The sequence below is a fragment of the Meriones unguiculatus genome, chromosome 2, assembly GCF_030254825.1.
Source record: "Meriones unguiculatus strain TT.TT164.6M chromosome 2, Bangor_MerUng_6.1, whole genome shotgun sequence".
NCBI lineage: Eukaryota > Metazoa > Chordata > Mammalia > Rodentia > Muridae > Meriones > Meriones unguiculatus.
The window spans coordinates 140,865,206-140,885,011 of NC_083350.1; the positions used below are offsets into that span (position 1 = coordinate 140,865,206).

A 19,806-nucleotide genomic window follows, 5' to 3' on the forward strand; every position below is an offset into this window, starting at 1 on the left:
TTACTTTTTCATTTTTATTTCATGTGTATGAATACTTCAACTGAAAGTATGTCTGCACACCATGTATATGCCTAGTGCCCTTGGAGGCCAGAGGAGGAGTTGGATCCCTTGGAACTGGAGTTTTAGATGATTGTGAGCCTCTAAGGGCTAGAAACTGAACCTAGGTAGGGGCCTCTGCAAGAACAGCATGTATTGTAATTGCTGAGCCATTTCTCCAGCCCCTTACTGTCTTTCTCACGGTGCATCTCCAGCTTTACTTTGTGGTACTTGACCTCCCAGTTTTCACTTATTGGATGAAAGAAAAACCTGTAAACAGCAGGGAGTTAACTTCTCTTTAAGAGAAGACTTGAAAGGGTTTTGTGTGTTTGTTTGGGGTGAGCACTGTTATATGACACAGATGTGGTCAGAGGACGGCTCTGGGGAGTTGGTTCTCCTGTGGGATCCAGGCATTGAACACAGATCATGAGGTTTTCATGGCAAACACTTTTACCCACTGAGCTATCCTGACAGCTCTAAGCTTGTGTGGTTTAAAGGCTTTAATGCATCTTCCAATAAACCTCCAATACTGTTATTATCTAAAACTGAGAGTTTTTCAAATGCTAATAATGCTTAATAGTTATTAAAATATTTTAAGTGCTTAACTAGAAGTAAGGGAAACATTGTGCAGACACATAGAGAGTCATAGGTCCCTCTGCATATAAATACATCTCAGGAATAGTAAGACTTAGTACAGATTAATCATCATGCTCAAGGAAAATCATTGATGACATTTTGTTATGTGATATTATAGTTAAATCATGCCTTAAAAAACAAGTTTAGAGAGAGGAATGGTACAGGCCTTTAATCCCAGCACTTGGGAGAAGAGGCAGACAGATCTCTGAGTTAGAGGTCAGCCTAATCTACAGAGTAAGTTCTAGGATAGCCAGTGCTACAGAGAAACCTTGTCCTGAAAAACCAAAATCAAATCAAACCAAAAAAAAGAAAGAAAGAGAGAAAGAAAAAGAAAAGAAAGAAGAGAGCCAGAGAGGTGGCTTTTTGGTTAAAAATACTTGCTCTTACAGAGAACCAGACTTCACTTCCTAGCACCCACATCAGGCAGTTCATGACCATCTATAACTTCAGCTATACCTATGTGAATTTGACCCTTTCTTCTGGCCTCTGCAGGTACATACACACACGCAGAAATAAGATATCCTTTAAAACCAGAGTAGAGGGCAGACACTGTGTCACAGCCATAGCCCCAGCCTTCAGGAAGGTGAAGTAGAAGCATCAGAACATCAGGGAAGGCTAGTCTCGATATATTGAGAATTCAAGACCAGCTTGGACTATCTTAGGCCTTTTCTCACAGCAACAAAACCCCAGAGTGGCCTAAAAATATCAGACAGAAACCATTCCACCACCAAGCAAAAGGAAATTACAGAGGGCCTGGAGAAAAGGCTTTTCAGCTAAGGACACATACAGCCCTTCCAGTGGACCAGAATTTGATTTCTAGGTGTGAGGTGGCTCACAACTACTTGGGTACCTGTAACTCCAGCTTAAGGGAGATAAGTCACCTCTGTCCTCTATGAGCACCTAGACTCACATGCACACATGACACAGATACATAATTTAAGATAATAAATAATATTTAAGGGAAATTACAAAGGTCAAGATGGAAAGACTACACCATTGACTTTTACATTATTGTATATGCTGGGGGAAAAATAAAGAGGGAAGAATATTTGGATTTTTCTGAGCTGTGTTTACACTTAAAATTAGTAATGACCTGTACCTGAGAGATCTGCCATGTCTGGTGCATCATAAAATGATGGAGAATAATAAAAGTGACAGAACCCAGTCTTTGTATATGCCTGGCAAGTACTCTGCTACTCCACCGTGTCCCTAATCTGTTGGTGTTGCCCTGTTGCTGTTGCCTGTTCTTGAGACAGTCTTGCTAACATTTCCAGGCAAGCCTTGAACCTGCAATCCTCCTGCCTCAGCCAAAGGAGCTGAGATTGCAGGCTAACACCACCAAGCCTGGTGAATGGGAATTTTTGGTTGAATTACAGCTTATTTTTTTCAGTTTTTTCATTGCCTTTGTATTTATGAGACCCAGCTTAGGAAATTTATTCAATATCTTTAAATTTTCATTAAATCTAATTAAATGCATGTTGTGTTTCTAGTATCCTCTGTAATAAATTCTATATAGCCTAGTCTAAATTAAAACACTTAAGTTACTATTGCTCTGATCATTCAGAAAATAGGAAGTGAGCATTTACCCTTTGTGGTCCTTTCATCACTGTCAGTGTGTGATCAGGAATTGCTTCTCTCTAACATGTGGTTTTCTTCTCTTGTTTAGGGCACTGTTTGGGGACAGCCATATTTCTGATTTCATAAAGTGGTTTTCTATGTAAAGTTTGCAGAGGATCAGAAAATGCCTCCACGACCATCTTCAGGTGAACTGTGGGGTATCCACTTGATGCCCCCAAGAATCCTAGTGGAATGTTTACTCCCTAATGGAATGATAGTGACTTTAGAATGCCTCCGTGAGGCTACACTAATCACCATCAAACATGAATTGTTTAAAGAAGCCAGGAAATACCCACTCCATCAGCTTCTGCAAGATGAATCTTCTTACATTTTCGTAAGTGTTACCCAAGAAGCAGAAAGGGAAGAATTTTTTGATGAAACAAGACGGCTTTGTGACCTTCGGCTTTTTCAACCCTTTTTAAAAGTAATTGAACCAGTAGGCAACCGTGAAGAAAAGATCCTCAATCGAGAAATTGGTATGATAATTGACTTTCTCTTTACTAAGCTGCAAATAACTATGATGTCTACTCTTTGTTTCATTATTAAGATACTTTGTTGGAATTAATATCTTTGTAATCTTTAAGTAGTTTTCTTTGAAAAAAATCTAAAAGTTTTTTTTTTTTTAATTTTCTTCTGAGCTCTAGAACTTTGTAGTACTTTTATAAAACTATAGGGTTTTCCTTAAGAAATACAATTAGTAGGAGGACTTAGATTTGGTATAGCCAAGTTTTATTACTCTAAAAAAGTTGATGTGGGGATGATGCATATAATATATTTAAAATGCTTGAAGCTTCATCAATTTTTGTTCTATTTTGTTTTTCAAGATAGAGTTTCTCTGTTTAGCCCTGGCTGTCCTGGAATTCGCTTTGTAGACCAGATCCTCCTGCCTCTGCTGGAATTACACCATCACACCCAGCTTGGGTGAACTCTTAGAAATTGATTCATCAAAGATTTTTTTTTTTTTAATTCATAGAAATGTCTTGGCTCTTCTGCTTTTCCAAATGTGTATAGTTCTCTGTAAAAACCATATCTGCCTTGCATTCTTCATAAACTTCTTATTTTTTTAGGTTTTGTTATTGGCATGCCAGTGTGTGAATTTGATATGGTTAAAGATCCAGAAGTCCAGGACTTCCGAAGGAACATTCTGAATGTTTGCAAAGAAGCCGTGGACCTGCGGGACCTCAACTCGCCTCACAGCAGAGCAATGTATGTCTACCCTCCAAACGTCGAGTCTTCCCCAGAACTGCCAAAGCACATCTACAACAAGTTAGATAAAGGTAAGGAGCCAGCTGCTGTGGTGGTGTCTGTCACCTGCCGATGTTTTCTGCACATCATTTTTTTTTCTGGCCGGCTGATGAGTGTGAAGGCAAGGACTGCTACAGCATGGGAATTGAGTGCTGAGTGAAAGCGTGTGGATAGAAAGCATGCATCTCCTCTCCCTAAAGCTGAAGAATTGAGTTTAGAGTTCACTGTGTCATAGACTGCTAACAGAATTAGAGCTGTTCCTCTCTCTCTCAAATTAAAACAAAAGGAGATATTGTCTAGAGTGCTTGCCTTACATGTACAAAGCTGTGGGTTTGATCTCCAGCACTACCAAAAAAAAAGAAAGGCGTTCATAACAATAAACACAAATACAAACATTTTAAAGGACTATTAAAACACTGTTAAGTGCATCAATGTGTCTGTCACTTTTCTAAAGACAAGTTTCAAGAATTTTCACTCTTTCCTTAACCATAGCCATAAATGACATCTGGTTAAACTAACTAAACTAGAGGTGAGGATCTGGTGGGAACAGGCGATGTTCGCATCTGGCAGACTCTCAGTGTCAACACACTGATTAATTGATCTTAATAGGACAAAAATTAAAAATTTGTTTTCCCTTTCCCTGCTTATCCTCTGATTCTTCCTCATCTTTGCCTCATTCTAAGGAAGGTGCTCTCTTTCCTTTAAGTAGTTCCACACTTAGGAACTACTAGACCTTTGAAACCCTCTCGAGTCACTCTTTAGAAGTGTAGCTTGCAGTTTAAAGGACAGGTGAGCTCAGCCTTGGGTCCTTGTGATCCACTAGCCCAATGAAAAGGAGCCAGATGAAAGTGTCAGATGTGAACATTGCCAGTTTCTGCCAGATCTTTACCTCTGTTTAGTCAGGTTAACTAGACATCTTTTTTGTGGTTAGAGACGCAGAGAGTGAAAACTTTTTGAAACTTGTCTTCAGAGAAATGAAATAGACACAGTGATGCATCTGACAGTGTTTTCTTATTCCAGGACAAATCATAGTGGTGATTTGGGTAATAGTCTCTCCAAACAATGACAAGCAAAAGTACACTCTGAAGATCAACCATGACTGTGTGCCAGAGCAAGTCATTGCTGAAGCCATCAGGAAGAAGACTCGGAGCATGCTGCTGTCTTCTGAGCAGCTGAAACTCTGTGTCTTAGAGTACCAGGGCAAGTATATTCTAAAAGTGTGTGGCTGTGACGAGTACTTCCTAGAAAAATATCCTCTGAGTCAGTACAAGGTGAGTAATGTGTACCCACACCAAGGCTGCATATGTTATTAGCACAGATTTTTGATGATTAATGGATAATATTAGGAAACAGCATTTGTAAGTTTATTTTATTAGCATATTTGAATTTTGTTTAATATTAATACTGAATGTCAGCCAAGTCTACTCCTGAGCTATATCCTCCAGTGGTCATTTATAACATACATATAATGTCTTTTGATCATATTCACTTCCATTGAGATGAATGAATTTTCCTGCTCCCACTGATCCCTTTGTTTTCAAGCAGCTCCCCTTCTATTTAAGTTTATGTTTAAATAATATAATTATTTGACAAGTCTGAAGATATAGCAGGGAATATATCATGACTTACCTGCTCCCCAGCAGTGATGTGGGAACAATATTAAAATAGAATCTTAGTTTATTAAGATTACTACTCACCTCCTCCTCTCTGTGTTCACTGAGTAAATTCCTGTGAGAAGCAATGGTAGCATGCACACACCTGTTAAATATTATAGACACTGGCTTTCAGTTGTTGGTAAGTGGGAAAGTAGGGAGTTATGAAGTGCAGAGAAGAGCATAGACTGAAAATCTGTATTCTGGGGGTCAGTAAGATAGCTCAGTGCATAAAGGCATTTGCTACCAAGCTTAAAGACCTGAGTTTAATCCCAGGCACCCATACAATGGAAAGAGAGAGGCAACTTGCTCTGAGCTTTATGCATGCTCTGAGACAGGTACATAAGTACATATGTATACAAGTACATAAATACAATTTTTAAAAATCTCTCTCTTGGGCCTGGGAGACAGACAATTTGGTAAAGTGCTTTGGCGTACATGTGTCAGGGGGCCCTGTGCTTAGACCCCTAGCACTTAATAAAAGCCCAGCTTGGCAGCCTATGCCTGACTTCCCAGCACTAAGAAGGCAGAGCCAGGAGGCTCCCCAAAGTTCACTGGCCAGCCAGCCTGGGCCTTGGTGAACTCCATGTACAGGAAATTATTCACTTGCAATAAAGTGGACAGTGATTGAGGAAGAGGCCTGACTTTGAACTCTGTGTGTACACATCTCGCAGTTTCAAAATTCAGATCTGTCCATTTTAACAATTTTTAATATCTCCATTATTTTGTGTCTTGTTTACTTATTATTGTTATTGTTTGGGATTTTGTTTATTTGCGATATGGTCAACTAGCCATGTGGCTAAGAATGACCTTGAACCCTCATCTTCTACGTTGTAGGATTGCCAGTATAGGTGACCATAACATCTTATTTTATGGGGCTTTATTGTTTCAGTAAATAAATGTTTCTCAGAAATTGCCTGGAGGGCGTAGGGTGAGTTTTGTCCCTGAGAAAGGCTTCATTATGAGGTATGACATGGACTGTCAGGCTTACCAAAAAGAAGTTGCTGTACTCTTACAGTGATTGCTTCTGAACTTTTTTAGTGTTTTGTGATTAAGGGTAAAATGATAGTGGCAAAGTTGACTGTAATTTTTTATTTTCTATCAATGTATTCAGAGATTCTAACTGTATTATAAATAAACAGCTGCTAACAAAGGTAGTCTGTTTAATTTTAAAAATCACACTTGTAAATCAGTGTGTAAATGCTCATAATATTCCTACATGTTATCTTTGGAATGAAAACCTTATGGGAAATGGCTTCTTCCCTCCATCTGTGATCTCTTACAGTACATAAGAAGCTGTATAATGCTGGGGAGAATGCCCAACTTGATGTTGATGGCCAAGGAAAGCCTGTATTCTCAGCTGCCGATGGATAGCTTCACGATGCCATCGTATTCCAGGCGCATCTCCACAGCTACACCCTATATGAATGGAGAGACCTCTACGAAGTCTCTCTGGGTTATAAATAGTGCGCTCAGAATCAAAATTCTTTGTGCAACCTATGTAAATGTAAATATTCGAGACATTGATAAGGTAAGGTCAAATGCTGATGCTTACTCTATGTAAGTCATTTTTTATTAGCCTTTTTTGAGTACAATATAATCTGTTGACCTGTGGTAGTTTTTCAGATGACTAGAAAAGCACAAATCCCAGAAAATATAAACAAGTCGTGAATTCTGTTTGAGTTACACCTCAGCTTTCACATAGCTATAGTTCTGTCTATAATTCTAACACTCATAAATTCAAAAGTTTTACAGAGTATGTTTAGTTAAAAACAGTGATTGGGCCTAAAGTGGATCTTTCTTTATTCTTTAATCCCTTTATGTAAGAGTGTTGTCCTATTAATGTGTTGGTGAACTGTTCCTCTAGCTTCAGAGATTTGAAGTAATACCTGTCCCCAGTGTATCTTGGGAAAGTGAAGGCCTCTGTATTTCATGCATAGTGCCGCAGGCTTGTGGCTGCGTTAACTTGCTAGTGGTCAGAGACCCCATCATTAGTGGATGAAGGCAACAGGAATTGTACATCTATACAAAGAAACCGTATGAATAAAACATGCCATGATTTATATCAGTTAGAATATTTTGTAATGCTCGGTTCTGTTGAGCAGTCATATGCCTATATAGGTAAGTATATGTGTAAGTGTATACATAGTATACATATGTATATGTATATACATGTGCTGGAGCATACATTTTCCTTTCTTTCTTTTAGATCTATGTTCGAACAGGTATCTACCATGGAGGAGAACCCTTATGTGACAATGTGAACACTCAAAGAGTACCTTGCTCCAATCCTAGGTGAGAGAGTGCTTGGACATGTTTCAAGTCATTACTTTTATACAGGTTGTCTGCATTTCTGTTATTTACATACAGAACAGAAGGAGTTTCTGGGACTGTTCTCTCAGATTTTATTCTTAAGGTTTTTGTGCTTCACTTTTGGCATTCTTTGAAGGATTGAACAGAACAGGGTCAAAGTCTTGTTTTTGATGAGTGATTTAAAACCTAAACTCCTTCAAATGACTTCCAAGAACAGACACAGAGGAATTTAGTTAAAAGGGTCTTTGAGAAAAGACAGTTTACTGTGGAAAAGCAGGTTGCCGGCACCCTTCGATTCCTTCTTAGATATGCTGAGGAAGTAGAAGGTGTTCAGAGCTTCCTGTCTTTTTTGTGAGAGATATTTGAGGGTGAGACTCACCTGCTTGATTGAGGGTGGACTTTACAGAATGCAGTAGAGCTGCAGTGAGACCTCAGAAGGAATCTTACAAGGAAATTATACTGAGTTCTGACAGTTTCTTCATTATATTTCCAGAGTTGATGTCTCTCATAGAGCCTAGGACAAGTTCAGGGTGATGGTCATTTGTCTGGCAGGGTGAGGGGAGGCAGGTGTCACCTTAACTGAGCCACTAGGTCAGTGCATCATTGAGGTTAGATGGTACACATGACAACAGATATTTGTTAACATACTCAGACTTCTTGTTTGCTAGAGAAGTAGGTGGGCTGATTGTAGGACATTTAAAACAAACAAACAAGAAAACGCTATTTTTGAGGAAATTGTGGACAGTCTTTCTCTAAATTGGTAAAAATCTGTAAACCCATCAATCCAAAGAATTCCAGGAGCCCTAAGCAGAGGCCCCAAAACAATCTGTCCTCATTGTTTCAGAACCAAGAGTAAGACTTTTAAAAAGTGAGAAGGAAGATTTCATGGTAGTTGGCTACAATGTTGACATTTTAGAAAATTAAAGTAATAATTTATTAAGCCAATTGTGGTTAAGGGTGCATGCAGTTTTTTCCCCCTTTTTTGAGCTGGGGGAAGTCGGATCAGGAGTTCTGCTTCATCTCCACCTCCAGAGTACCTCAAAGCCAGCCTGGGCTACATGAACAAACAAGTTATAACTGTTTTATAACTGAACAAACAAGTTATAAAATTCTTGTGTTTAATCTTTACCTCACAAATTTCTGGTTAGGACTGGAGAGAGGGCTCAGCAGTACTACTCTTCCTGAGGTTCCAAATTCAGTTTCTAGCATTCACATTGGGCGGTTAATAATCACCTAGAACTCCAGTTTCAGGGGCCACTGTAGGCACCTACACTCACATGCATATATGTATATGTAGATATAATGTTTATATAATTATATACCATTATAATGATTTATGAAATAATTTTATTACGTCATAAAAATTAAAATAATAAAATAATTAAAATATATGTTTTTAAAAAAGAATTCTCTTTTTAAGTAGAGGCTAAATTCCTGTGGTAGTAACATGAAAATGTTAGCGAATTCTTTAATTCTGCATTTATAAAAATAAAAATCATAAATATGAAATTATTAAAAGATAAGAGAGTAGACGTGGAAAATGTTGAGATTTTATGTATTTAAATTTTTTTGTGTGTTTGCCTGACCGTACGCATGTGCAGTGCCCTTGGAGGTCAGAGGTGGGACTCTGTTCTGCTGGGACTGGAGTTAAAGGTGGTTGTACATCGCTGCCTTGTGGTTGCTGGGAACTGAGTCCTGGGGAAGAGCAACAATTGCTCTTAACAGCTGAGCTAATAGCTCCCCAGCCCTATTTTTAAAAATTAATTATTTCATTTTTGAGGTCTCTCTGAGTAGCCTTTACTGACCTTGAATGTACAGAGGCCTCTGCCTCCTAGTGCTGGGATTAAAGGCATTCACCACCACGCACCAGACTTTGAAAACTCCTGAAAGGTGGGCTGGGTGTCTCAGCAGGTAAGGGTGTTTGCCATCAAGCCCAACAGCCTGATGAGTCCCTGGCCCACCTCCATGGCCCTTATCATACCGTGCTGTGTGATCTTGGACTTGCATCATGCACATGTGCACACACACATACAATAAATATAATAAGATATTCAAAAGGCAAGAAAGAAGACTTTTGCTGATTGTTGGTTCCATATTTGTTATTCTTAGTTACCAGGTGAATTTGGTATTTTATGATTCTACTGCATATATTAGTCATTTCTCAAAAATAGCAAATTTGAACTATATTTAAATATTTTGAAAATAACATGAGGGGAGACTAGAGAGACATCTCACTGATTAAGTTCTTTAAAAGAAGTTATGTGTATAGGTGTTTATTTATATGTGTATATATGCATGCCAAGTGTCAACAGAGCCGGAAAAGGGCATCAGATTCCCCAGGAAACAGAGTTGTGAGCTGCCATGTGGATGCTGGTAATTAAACCTGGGTCCTCTCCTATAGCAGCGGTGATCTTAACTGCTGAGCCATCTCTCTAGCCCGGTTAAGAACTTGCTGTACTATCATGAGGTCAGGAATTCAGATCTCAACACTTGAATAGCAAGCTGGGCATCCCATGCATATCTGTAATTCTGCTTCCAAGGGAGGGGAACACAGAGGATTGCGGAAGCTTCCTAGCTGCCAGCCTACCTGAGTAAACAAAACCTCTAGGTTCAGGAAGAGACTGCTTCAAAGGAGCGGGCAGAAATTGATAGAGAACGACACCCACTTTTGGCCTCCACATGCATTCATACATGCATATGCAAATAATGCTCACATAAGCATATGCACATACATAAATAAATAAGTCTTTGAAAAATAAACTTGAAGCCAGACCTGGTGGCGCGTGCCTACAATCCCAACACTCACGGAGGCAGAGACAGTGGATCTCTGTGAGTCCAGGGGCAGCCTGATCTGCAGGGCAAGTCCAGGACAGCCAAGGAAGGCTCTTTTATACAGAGAAACCCTGTCTCAAAAAAACAAAAACATAGATGGATGGATGGATGGATAACTTGGTATGTGTTGTAATGGACATTTAACTTGGTATGTGTTGTAATGGACATTAGAGAAAGGAATGTACTAGTTCCAGTAGACCTAGAGGACAAAATTCTCTGAGAGAATGGGAAGAGTACTTCCCATTCGTTTATGTACGGTTTGAGAAATTTCAAACTAATAAGTCTTAGGTGAATATAAGTCAAGTGTCTTCATTTTCTCCTGAATTGCTGTGGCTTACTACAGTCTGTATTCTTTCAGCATTTCTTCACTAGTGTTTTCTTTCTTTTGCCTTTATAATTGTTGACAATTTCTCCCATTTTAAATGTAGGTCATCTTTATGTAAATGGTTGACATTTCTGTAATCTTTGTTCAGATTTGCAAGTATACCAGAATAAAGTAATATACTTTATTGGTAAAAATTGTGCCTTAAATTGGTTGATTAAAAATAGGATTCTTGAAGCCCAGTGTGGTAGAATACAACTTAATCCAAGTACTCAAGAAGCTGCAGTTGGAGGGGAGGACCATGAGTTTAAGGCCAGTCTCAGTGAACTATATATTAAGTTTCAGGCAAGTGCTTTGTCGTGAAACCCTGTAGATTGACTGACTTTATTTCTAACCCAAGAATAGGCCAGATTTATGAAGAAGTAGTGGTGCTGTTGTAGCCCATCCCTTAGGTTATATCAGTTCACCTTCCAGGGTAGGAGTAAGTCCCATTTGGAACAAGAGCCAAACCAGCACAGGTCACATGGGCTCTCCGTCAGGCAGTCTGACTCCTGGATCTGGATGCTATCTACACCCAGAGTTGTTAGAGTATTTTGTGGGGTGTTTGTTTGTTTGTCTTTTAGAAGGGGTAGTCTTTATTTAAAAGTATTTGTTATACTTATTTATGTGGGGTCTGGGTGGGGGTGGTCAGTGGTTAAGAGCCTTTAACGACTGTTGCAGAGAGTTTGGTTTCATGCAAACATATTGGGGGGCTTACAACTGCCCTTAACTCACCTACACTCAGGTGTGCATGCGCTACGCGCACGCGCGCACATGCACGTGCACACGTTAAAATAAATCTTTAGTCAGGCTTGGTAGCAGACATTTTTAAATCCCAGCACTTGGGAGGCAGAAGCAGGTAGATCTCTATGAGTTCAAGGACAGCCTGGTCTACATAGCACACACCTACATTGTGAGGCCATGTCTCAGAAGAACAAAATAAATAAGTAGATAAATCTGTAAACAAAAAGGTATATTTATTTGTGTTTATGCAGGAGGTATGGGTAAATACCATTCAAGTGCCACAACATACGGCTCAGTCAGCAGAACTTTATGGGGCTGCTCTCCGCTTTCAGTATGCTGGTCCTGGGAATCAAACTAAGATTGTCAGACTTGGTAATAAGTCTCAATATCTCATGGGCCATCAACAGTGTTTTTAATTGTTTGTTTTGTTGAGACAGCCCTGGCTAGCCTGAACCTCCCACAGAGATCTGTCTTCCCTGCCACCTCCTACCTCCCGAGTGCAGGGATCACAGTGTGGGCCACCATGCTCAGAGTACACAGTGTTTTATGTGATTTTGCTTTAGAAAGCTACTTATTGTGCAGAACTTTTTATTTATATGCTGACCAAATATAATTCCATATGTAACACTCAGTAAATGGAGAGGAATTATCTTACAATTTTGAGTACTTTTTAGCTTGTAACTTTTGTAGTAGGTTTTAGTTCTCTCATTTTGAAAGTGAGTATGTTTCCTCTTGTGAGTAATTATTTTAGAACTGAAACACTAAGTCAGGTGTGTTGATTTGTGCTTATAATCACTACATTCAGGAGGCTGAGACAGGAAGACTGCTGTAAGTTCCAGTCCAGCCTGGGCTAGAGTAAGACTGTGTTCCCAAAGATAAAATTTAAAGTACTTTATCTTTGGGGGGTAGGGATTGCTCACACACTGGCTTATGGAGGCAAAGACTACAACCCTGTGTTTCATTCTCTAGAGGCCCTCTACCATTTCCTAGATACATTCCTTGACCTATAACTTCCCAAGAAGGTTAGTGGGCTGACCAGCAAGGCCCAGGGATCCACCTGTCCTTGCCTCCGTGGTGCTGAGATTGCAAGTGCACATCACCACACCTGGCATTTTGCACACATGTTTTAAGAGTCAAACTCAAGTATCTGTGCTTTCAGGACAAGTACTTTACTGACAGGACCATCTCCCAGCCCTGTGTATATCTTTCATTTTACTTGCATACTGGCTTATTTAGATAAGGGAGTTATTCTGAAAGAAGCTGATTATATATAAAAGTAAATAAAACATTCTTTTTCTAATTCTCATCAGCTAGTTTCCTTTCCTGTTTGTCTGGTTTTGCTTTTGCCTTTTTTTTTTTGGGGGGGGGTGTTGGTTTTTCGAGACAAGATTTCTCTGTACAGCTTTGGCTGTCCTGGATTCACTTTGTAGACCAGACCTCGAACTCACAGAGATCTGCCTGTCTCTGCCTCCCTGAGTGCTGGGAGTATAGGTGTGCGCTACCACTGCCTAGCTTGTTTGGATTTTTTTTAATAGATGCCATTGTGTTTTGTTTACTTAGTGAATTATAACACATGCATAAAAGTGTACATTTCATGAGGGTAGGGAGAGGCTTGCTCTTTTAAGCATGGTGACCTGAATTCAGATCCACAGTACCGACATAAAAGTCTGCGTGAGACAGTGCGTGTTTAAAATCACAGCACTAGAAGAGGCAGAGACAGATAGATCTTAGGGTCTCATTGGCCCCGCAAGTCAAGCCAAACAGGGAGCTCCAGGGTCAATGAGAGACCCTGTCTCCAATAAAGAAAAGGGGGGGGCAAGGAACTGAATGAGGAAGACAGCCAGCCTCAGCCTTCGGCTTCCACGTGCCCATGAGGCATGGGCACAGTGGGTGTGCATGTGCACGCGTACACGCACACAGAGTGCGGTGACCATCAGTTTATAGCGCATCAGTTTGACCACACAGTTGGAGCATGTACCAGCACACAAAAAGCTTCTGGCCTGGGAAGGCTCAGTGAGTAAAAGTGCCGACTGTGAAAGCCTGATAACCTGACCGATTTTGTTTAAAGAACATCATTTAGGAGAAGTTTTTTGTTGTTGTTGTTGTTTTGTTTTTGTTTTTTTTTAATTTTATTCACATTGGTCTTCTGCATCCAGGTATGTCTGTATACCTGTATCCAGGTATTCCCTGAAACTAGAATTATAGACAGTTATGAACTGACTGCAGTTTGGGTGCTTGGATGTGAACGTGGGTCCTTTGGAAGAGCAGCCATTGTTCTTAACCACTAAGTCATCTCTCCAGCTCTTGACTGATTTTGATTCCTGGAACTTAGTTAAAAAGCCGGGCACAGTGTTGTACCCCTGTAATCCCAGCACTCAGGAGACAGAGGCAGGTGGATCTCTGTGAGTTTGAGCCCAGCTTGGCCCAGGACAAGCAAATCCAGGACAGCCAAGGCTATACAGAGAAACCCTGCCTCAAAAAAATAAAACAAAAAGCTGGATGCAGAGGTCAGAATATCTTAGTCAGAGGAATGTTTACTGAGAATGCTGAATCCCTAAGGTTTGATCTCTCATACTGATAAACTCAGGTGTCGTACAGTTCTGTAATCCCAGCACCCCGGAAGGGGAAGTAGGATGACCAAATGTGTAAAGTTACCATTGAACACAGCAAGTTCCAGGCCAGCCTGGAGTATATGAGCCCCTGCCCCTAAATAACAATGACGACACGTCTACAGGCCCAGCACCTCTGTGGAGACATTGGAGGTACAGACAGAAGATTGTGAGCTAGTATCTTATGGTATACAACACAGTGGCAGAAATAGGAGACACCCGCCATAAAGTAGAAGGCAAAACTGACTCTCTCTCTCTCTCTCTCTCTCTCACACACACACACACACACACAGAGAGGCACACATGCACGTGTGCGCACACGCACACATGCACAGGCATGTTATACAGACAATTATAAAGTAAAAATAGAAAAGATGGCCCCTTGTGCCCATTCCCAGTCTCCTAACTTTCCCTGCGTGTAGGGAACAAGATCCTGGCTTCTGCAAGTTTATTTCATGTTGGATTTGAGTTTTTTGCATTTGGAGGATACTGTGAATAGTTCAATTAGCAATCTGTAGATAACACATTGCTGTGTTTTGTTCATGGTAGAGCTGGGTCATAAGGTATGCATCTGTTCATTTTCCAGGGCTTTCCTGTTTGATTGTAACAAATGATGTACTTAGTCCTAGTGCACAAGGTTTCCTGTTACGGCATTCCTTGCCACCTGTCCTTTGACTTTTAGACATTCATCCATGAAGTTTAAGTTGTTTCCATACTCTGTATGACCAGGAATACTGACTCAGACACCACTCCCATGCCCACTTCAGCTCTTTGAGACAGGGTCTCGCTATGTAGCTCTGCTTTGTAGAGCTATGGACCTTGCTTTGTAGGCCAAGCTGGATTCAGACTCACAGCCTGCCTTTGACTCCTGAGTGCTGGGATAAAGGTGTGACCACACCCAACTCTTGGCCATTTTAGTACAGTTCTGTAATGTGACTTCGTTTTTATTGTCATTTGCCTTGTTTTAGAGTTGATGCATTGTGGAGCCATGTGCACTCTTGGCATAAAGCTTTGTTTTGTCAATTTTCTGCAGGTGGAATGAATGGCTGAATTATGACATATACATTCCTGATCTTCCTCGCGCTGCTCGCCTTTGCCTTTCCATTTGTTCTGTTAAAGGCCGCAAGGGTGCTAAGGAGGTAATGTCTCTCAGATTAAATAACTAACTGTGCTGCCTCCAAAAATCCTGACTTTCATTCAAAATGAGAAGGTCTTTATTTTCTCTTTTGTTTTAGACTAGTCCTGCTGTGTATGTAACCCTGGGTTCCCTTGAACACAGAATTGTCCTTCTTAAGTATGGATGGCAGGCATGTGCCACCATGCTGGCTATTTTTTCTTTATTTAAGTAAAGTATAAATTGATTAAAGCCTTGGAAGATATTAGTGAATTTATCCTTTAAGAGTACATTGGGAGTGCTTGAGAAATCCACTTCTGATGAATGAGTACATCCTGAGTCCGTGTCAGTGTGATTCATTAACTATATGCTAGGTGACTGCAGAGGTCCTCACACTCCATTCCTGCACTGCTTCGCTTGTCCTTTGTTTGTTTTTTCCAGACAGGGTTTCTCTGTGAAGCCTAGATTTGCTGTCCTAGATTTGCTTTGTAGGCCAGGCTGGCCTTGAACTCAGAGATCTGCCTGCCTCTACCTCTCAAGCGCTAGGATTAAAGGTGTGTGCCACCACTGCCCAGCTATATGTCCTTCTTAAGGCAGAGAAAACACATGAGGTTTCAAGTGGGCAAGGGACAGAAAACACTTAAATTTTGAAAAGCCAGTGTGACTTTAGTAGACTTTGTATTCATCTGATTATAGATACAACTGTTGAATTCTCCTCCTAGGGAGGAAAGTGTATTTGGAAATGTGTGATTTATTCACAGAATCATGAAAATTTTCTTTGTTTCATTAAGGAGCACTGTCCGTTGGCCTGGGGAAACATAAACTTGTTTGATTACACAGACACCCTAGTATCTGGGAAAATGGCTTTGAATCTCTGGCCTGTGCCACATGGGTTAGAAGATCTGCTGAACCCCATTGGTGTTACTGGGTCAAATCCAAATAAAGTAAGCTTTCTATTATCAGAAATTAGTTTGTTTATAACAGCTAAGCATAATATATATGCAATAACCTTTATTCTCTCTTGTAGGAAACTCCATGCTTAGAGTTGGAGTTTGATTGGTTCAGCAGTGTGGTTAAGTTTCCAGACATGTCTGTGATTGAAGAGCATGCCAATTGGTCTGTGTCCCGAGAAGCTGGATTCAGTTACTCTCACACAGGACTGGTGAGGCACACCCTGAGCTTCTTATATCTCAGCCATAGTCTCTAGAAATGATCACGTGCTTCTCTGTGTACAAGCATGGCTTGGTAGTCCTAGCATGGATACTACTTAGCTCTGTAGCAGGCCTCCAGTAGAGCACAACCTGTACCTGTTTCTTCTTGCTTTATTTGAAGCCCTGTTGGATGCCACCGTGTATAAAACGCTGGTATAGATGCTGTAGTGAAGTTGTGGACTAAAGAGATGTCCAGGATCATACAGCATGGTATGGTAAGGTCCACAGAGGTGGAAGGACAATAGCATGATGAGGTGACTGAGGTGGGTGGAGCTAGTGTGTATTAGGCCCAGGAAAAACCTCTCTAAGTCAGTAACTGAGAACTGAGACTAAAGTGTAAACACGAGTGAACTTGGAGGCCGCAGTGCAGCTCTTCATCACACTGCATTAGTGCAGGTCTGGAGAAATAGCGTAGATGTTCACCTCATTGTCGGATCTTGGCTGCAGCCTGAGCATCAGACTAGCTCAGATCAAGGGCCAGTTACTCCTCTTTGTTCTTAAGGACAGAAACGTGGGTGCTAAGAGCTCTTCCTGCCCTCGGGTGTCTTTCTTCTCCTTTCTAAATGACTGCTTTTCGTGTGGATTGCTTGTAGGTTATATAAGACCCGCTGATTAATATTGGGCTGAGGCTGTGAAATGTGGCTGGCCAGGCGTAGAGACAGCAGTGCAGAAGAGCTCCTTTCCAAAGACATTTGGCCAGACAGTTTAAACTAATTGTCTTATATGTCTACAATGTGAAAACAAAACAAAATAAACAAAGAGCGTTTTCTTTTGGAGCAGTGGTACCGCTTTGTAAGGGTTGAGGTTTTGTGACTTGTACTGTGTTTTATTTCTTTTCATAGACTATACAGAACTCTTTGGTTTGCCATGTAGATATATGTAGGAAATGTTTATAAGGTCATTTTGGAACGTTAGTCTTCCTAGATGTCAAGGCAGTTCTCTGTTTTCCTTCAGTCTTGCTCGAGGAAGACTAAATGCACACAATGATATAGAGGAGAGCATAGAAATTAAGTACAGGCAGCAGTAACAGTGAGTCTGCAAGGACCAGCTTTATATTTTTTTTTCCTGATGTTTTTAGACATTAGTTAGAATTTTTCACTTTCCCTCCTTGGGCATATCATAGGAATGTGGGCAACACAGTTTCTTAGCCTTAGCCCACACTGAATGCCAAGTGTATCCTGTTTGTAGATTATGCTGTGTGTGGCAGGCTGCTGAGCTGTATCTGTGGCCTCTGAACTATTAGCAACAAACTGATAAATCAAAATGTCTCCAGAAATAGCCAAAAGTCCATGGAAGAAAGGGAAAGTCACCCCACTTTAGAACTACAGCTCAGCCTCTGATGGTGAGGTGTGTCTTGTAAATGCAGTGTGAAATAGTACATTCTCAGTAGGGATAAAGTGAAGTCCATATTTATGGCTAGTCAGTAATTCAACAGGAATGATTCAGTCTCTATATTTTGTGTCAAAAACTCTACCACACCTCAGGGAGGCAGAGGCAGGTGTATCTCTGTGAATTTGAGGCTAGCCTGGTCTACAGAGCAAGTCCAAGACATTTAAGGCTACACAGAGAAACCGTCTTTCCAAACAATCAAGCAAACAAAAACACAACAACAAACAAAACTGCCACACGTGTGCTATTTCCTTCTTGTTCTATGTATAACCCTTTTTATTACTGTAGCATACACTGAGAAAAACAAGGAAAGCTGGACCAAAGAGATGGCTTGGCAGATTAGAGCACTTGTTCTTAGAGAGGACCTATGTTATATTCCTATATATCATGGCTCACAACCGTCCAGTTCTAGGGATCCATTGCTATTATGACCACTACAGGCACCAGGCATGTACACAGTCCACAGTTGCACATGCAGGCAAAACATTTGTACATGTAAAAATAATTTTCTAAAACAGAAACTCAAGGAATGGAAGACATATTTGGGATCATCTTTTTTAAATTAATTTATTTTTATTAATTATAATTTATTCACTGTATTCCAGCTATAGTCCCCTTCCTATCTCCTCCCTTTTGGCTCATCTTTTTAAAAAATTATTTATTCATGTATATGAGTGTTTGTCTGCATGTATGACTACATGACAGAAGAGGGCATCAGACAGAGGAGGGCATCACATTCTAATACAGGTAGTTGTGAGCCACCTTGTGATTGATAGAAAGAGCAGCCAGTGCTCTTAAATTGCTGAGCCCATCTCCATGCCAGCCCCCTCCCCGCAGCTCATGTTTCTATGTTCCTTGTGGTGGGGAGGGCACATGGAGCAGAGCAGCTTCATGGTGGTGCTCCATGTGTTGGCTGCTGGAAAGGGGAAAGGAGACCTGACCACAGACTTCCTTCTTACCCTTTATTCTGTCCAGGTCTCCCAGTCTGTTAGCTGATGCTTCCACCTCAGGCTAGGCCTTTCTCCCTCTTTTCTCCCCTCCAGAGCTTCTCAGTCACAGTGAGTATTTGCTCCGCCCAATCATGTTGACCATCCCAACTGGCCATCACACTGCTGGGCATCAGCATCTACTCACTACATTTTTAAATGCAGAAATGTGGAAGGCCTATGAACAGAAAAATGGTGATGCAGAATTCACTCCTGATCATGTGATTTATAAAAAAAATGTAAAATGAAAATGTTTTATAATTGTTGATCAAGAAAAATGGCCGTCTTGATTTCTTCAGCAAAAGTATGAACCATCATGTCAAATGTTGTACTTTGACAGTTTTATTTACAGTTTGACAAAGATATTTCAAAATGAGGCACATAACAGAAAACGTTAAGTTTATTATGCTTAGATTCTTAAAATATGTAGTACAATTGTTTTTTTTCTGATTTTTCTATAAATTATTTCATATTAACAAACATTTTAAAAATACAAAAGCAGATAAGTCCATTGGATGCTGATGATAATCAGTAATGATTTAAGACAACATGTTTCTGGTCTAGACCAATGTTGTAGCCTCCTAACTGATTTCCCTTTCTTTGGAACAGCTGCAAAAATCATTATGAAACAGATCAAATCATGACATGCATCCCCTAGGTAGCTCTCACCAAAAACACTTCTCAGTCTGAGATGCCAGTTTCACGTGCTGACCCTTCCCCTCTGCCGACTCCTTCATCTTATCCACTGGGCACTACTCTCACTGGCTTTCACCCTCTTTCATTAGACCAAACTTATTTTTAAAAAAACTTTGCTATTAAAATGAGTGCTCAAGAATAAAGCAGGGCACAGTATGACAAGGGTCTGTTGAATGATTATGTCTGCATAGTACTTTCGCATCCTGTAGTGTATAAGTTCAGGATGCATCAGTATATGAGACCAGCTGACACCGAGGACTTCTTTTGTTTGTACTGCTCCGACAGGCTAGAATGTGAGAGCTTTTTTGTGTATGTCTTAGTAAGCATCTGTAGTCACTGTGGAGATGATCCACCTAGTGTCTCTT

General features: G+C 40.4%; 1 protein-coding gene across 2 annotated transcripts in view; it reads left to right on the top strand.

The window, feature by feature from the left end:
- Positions 1 to 19,806, top strand: part of Pik3ca (phosphatidylinositol-4,5-bisphosphate 3-kinase catalytic subunit alpha) — a 75,317-nt gene that overhangs the window by 35,601 nt on the left and 19,910 nt on the right. For both annotated transcript variants that reach the window (XR_009590054.1, XM_021649916.2), the window contains exons 2-9: positions 2,339 to 2,765; positions 3,357 to 3,566; positions 4,555 to 4,805; positions 6,472 to 6,717; positions 7,396 to 7,481; positions 15,079 to 15,184; positions 15,951 to 16,103; positions 16,187 to 16,321. Coding sequence is in view for 1 of the 2 variants with exons in the window: in XM_021649916.2 (XP_021505591.1) it covers positions 2,414 to 2,765; positions 3,357 to 3,566; positions 4,555 to 4,805; positions 6,472 to 6,717; positions 7,396 to 7,481; positions 15,079 to 15,184; positions 15,951 to 16,103; positions 16,187 to 16,321 (1,539 nt within the window). In the remaining variant the exon portion in view is untranslated. The remainder of the gene's footprint in view (positions 1 to 2,338; positions 2,766 to 3,356; positions 3,567 to 4,554; positions 4,806 to 6,471; positions 6,718 to 7,395; positions 7,482 to 15,078; positions 15,185 to 15,950; positions 16,104 to 16,186; positions 16,322 to 19,806) is intronic.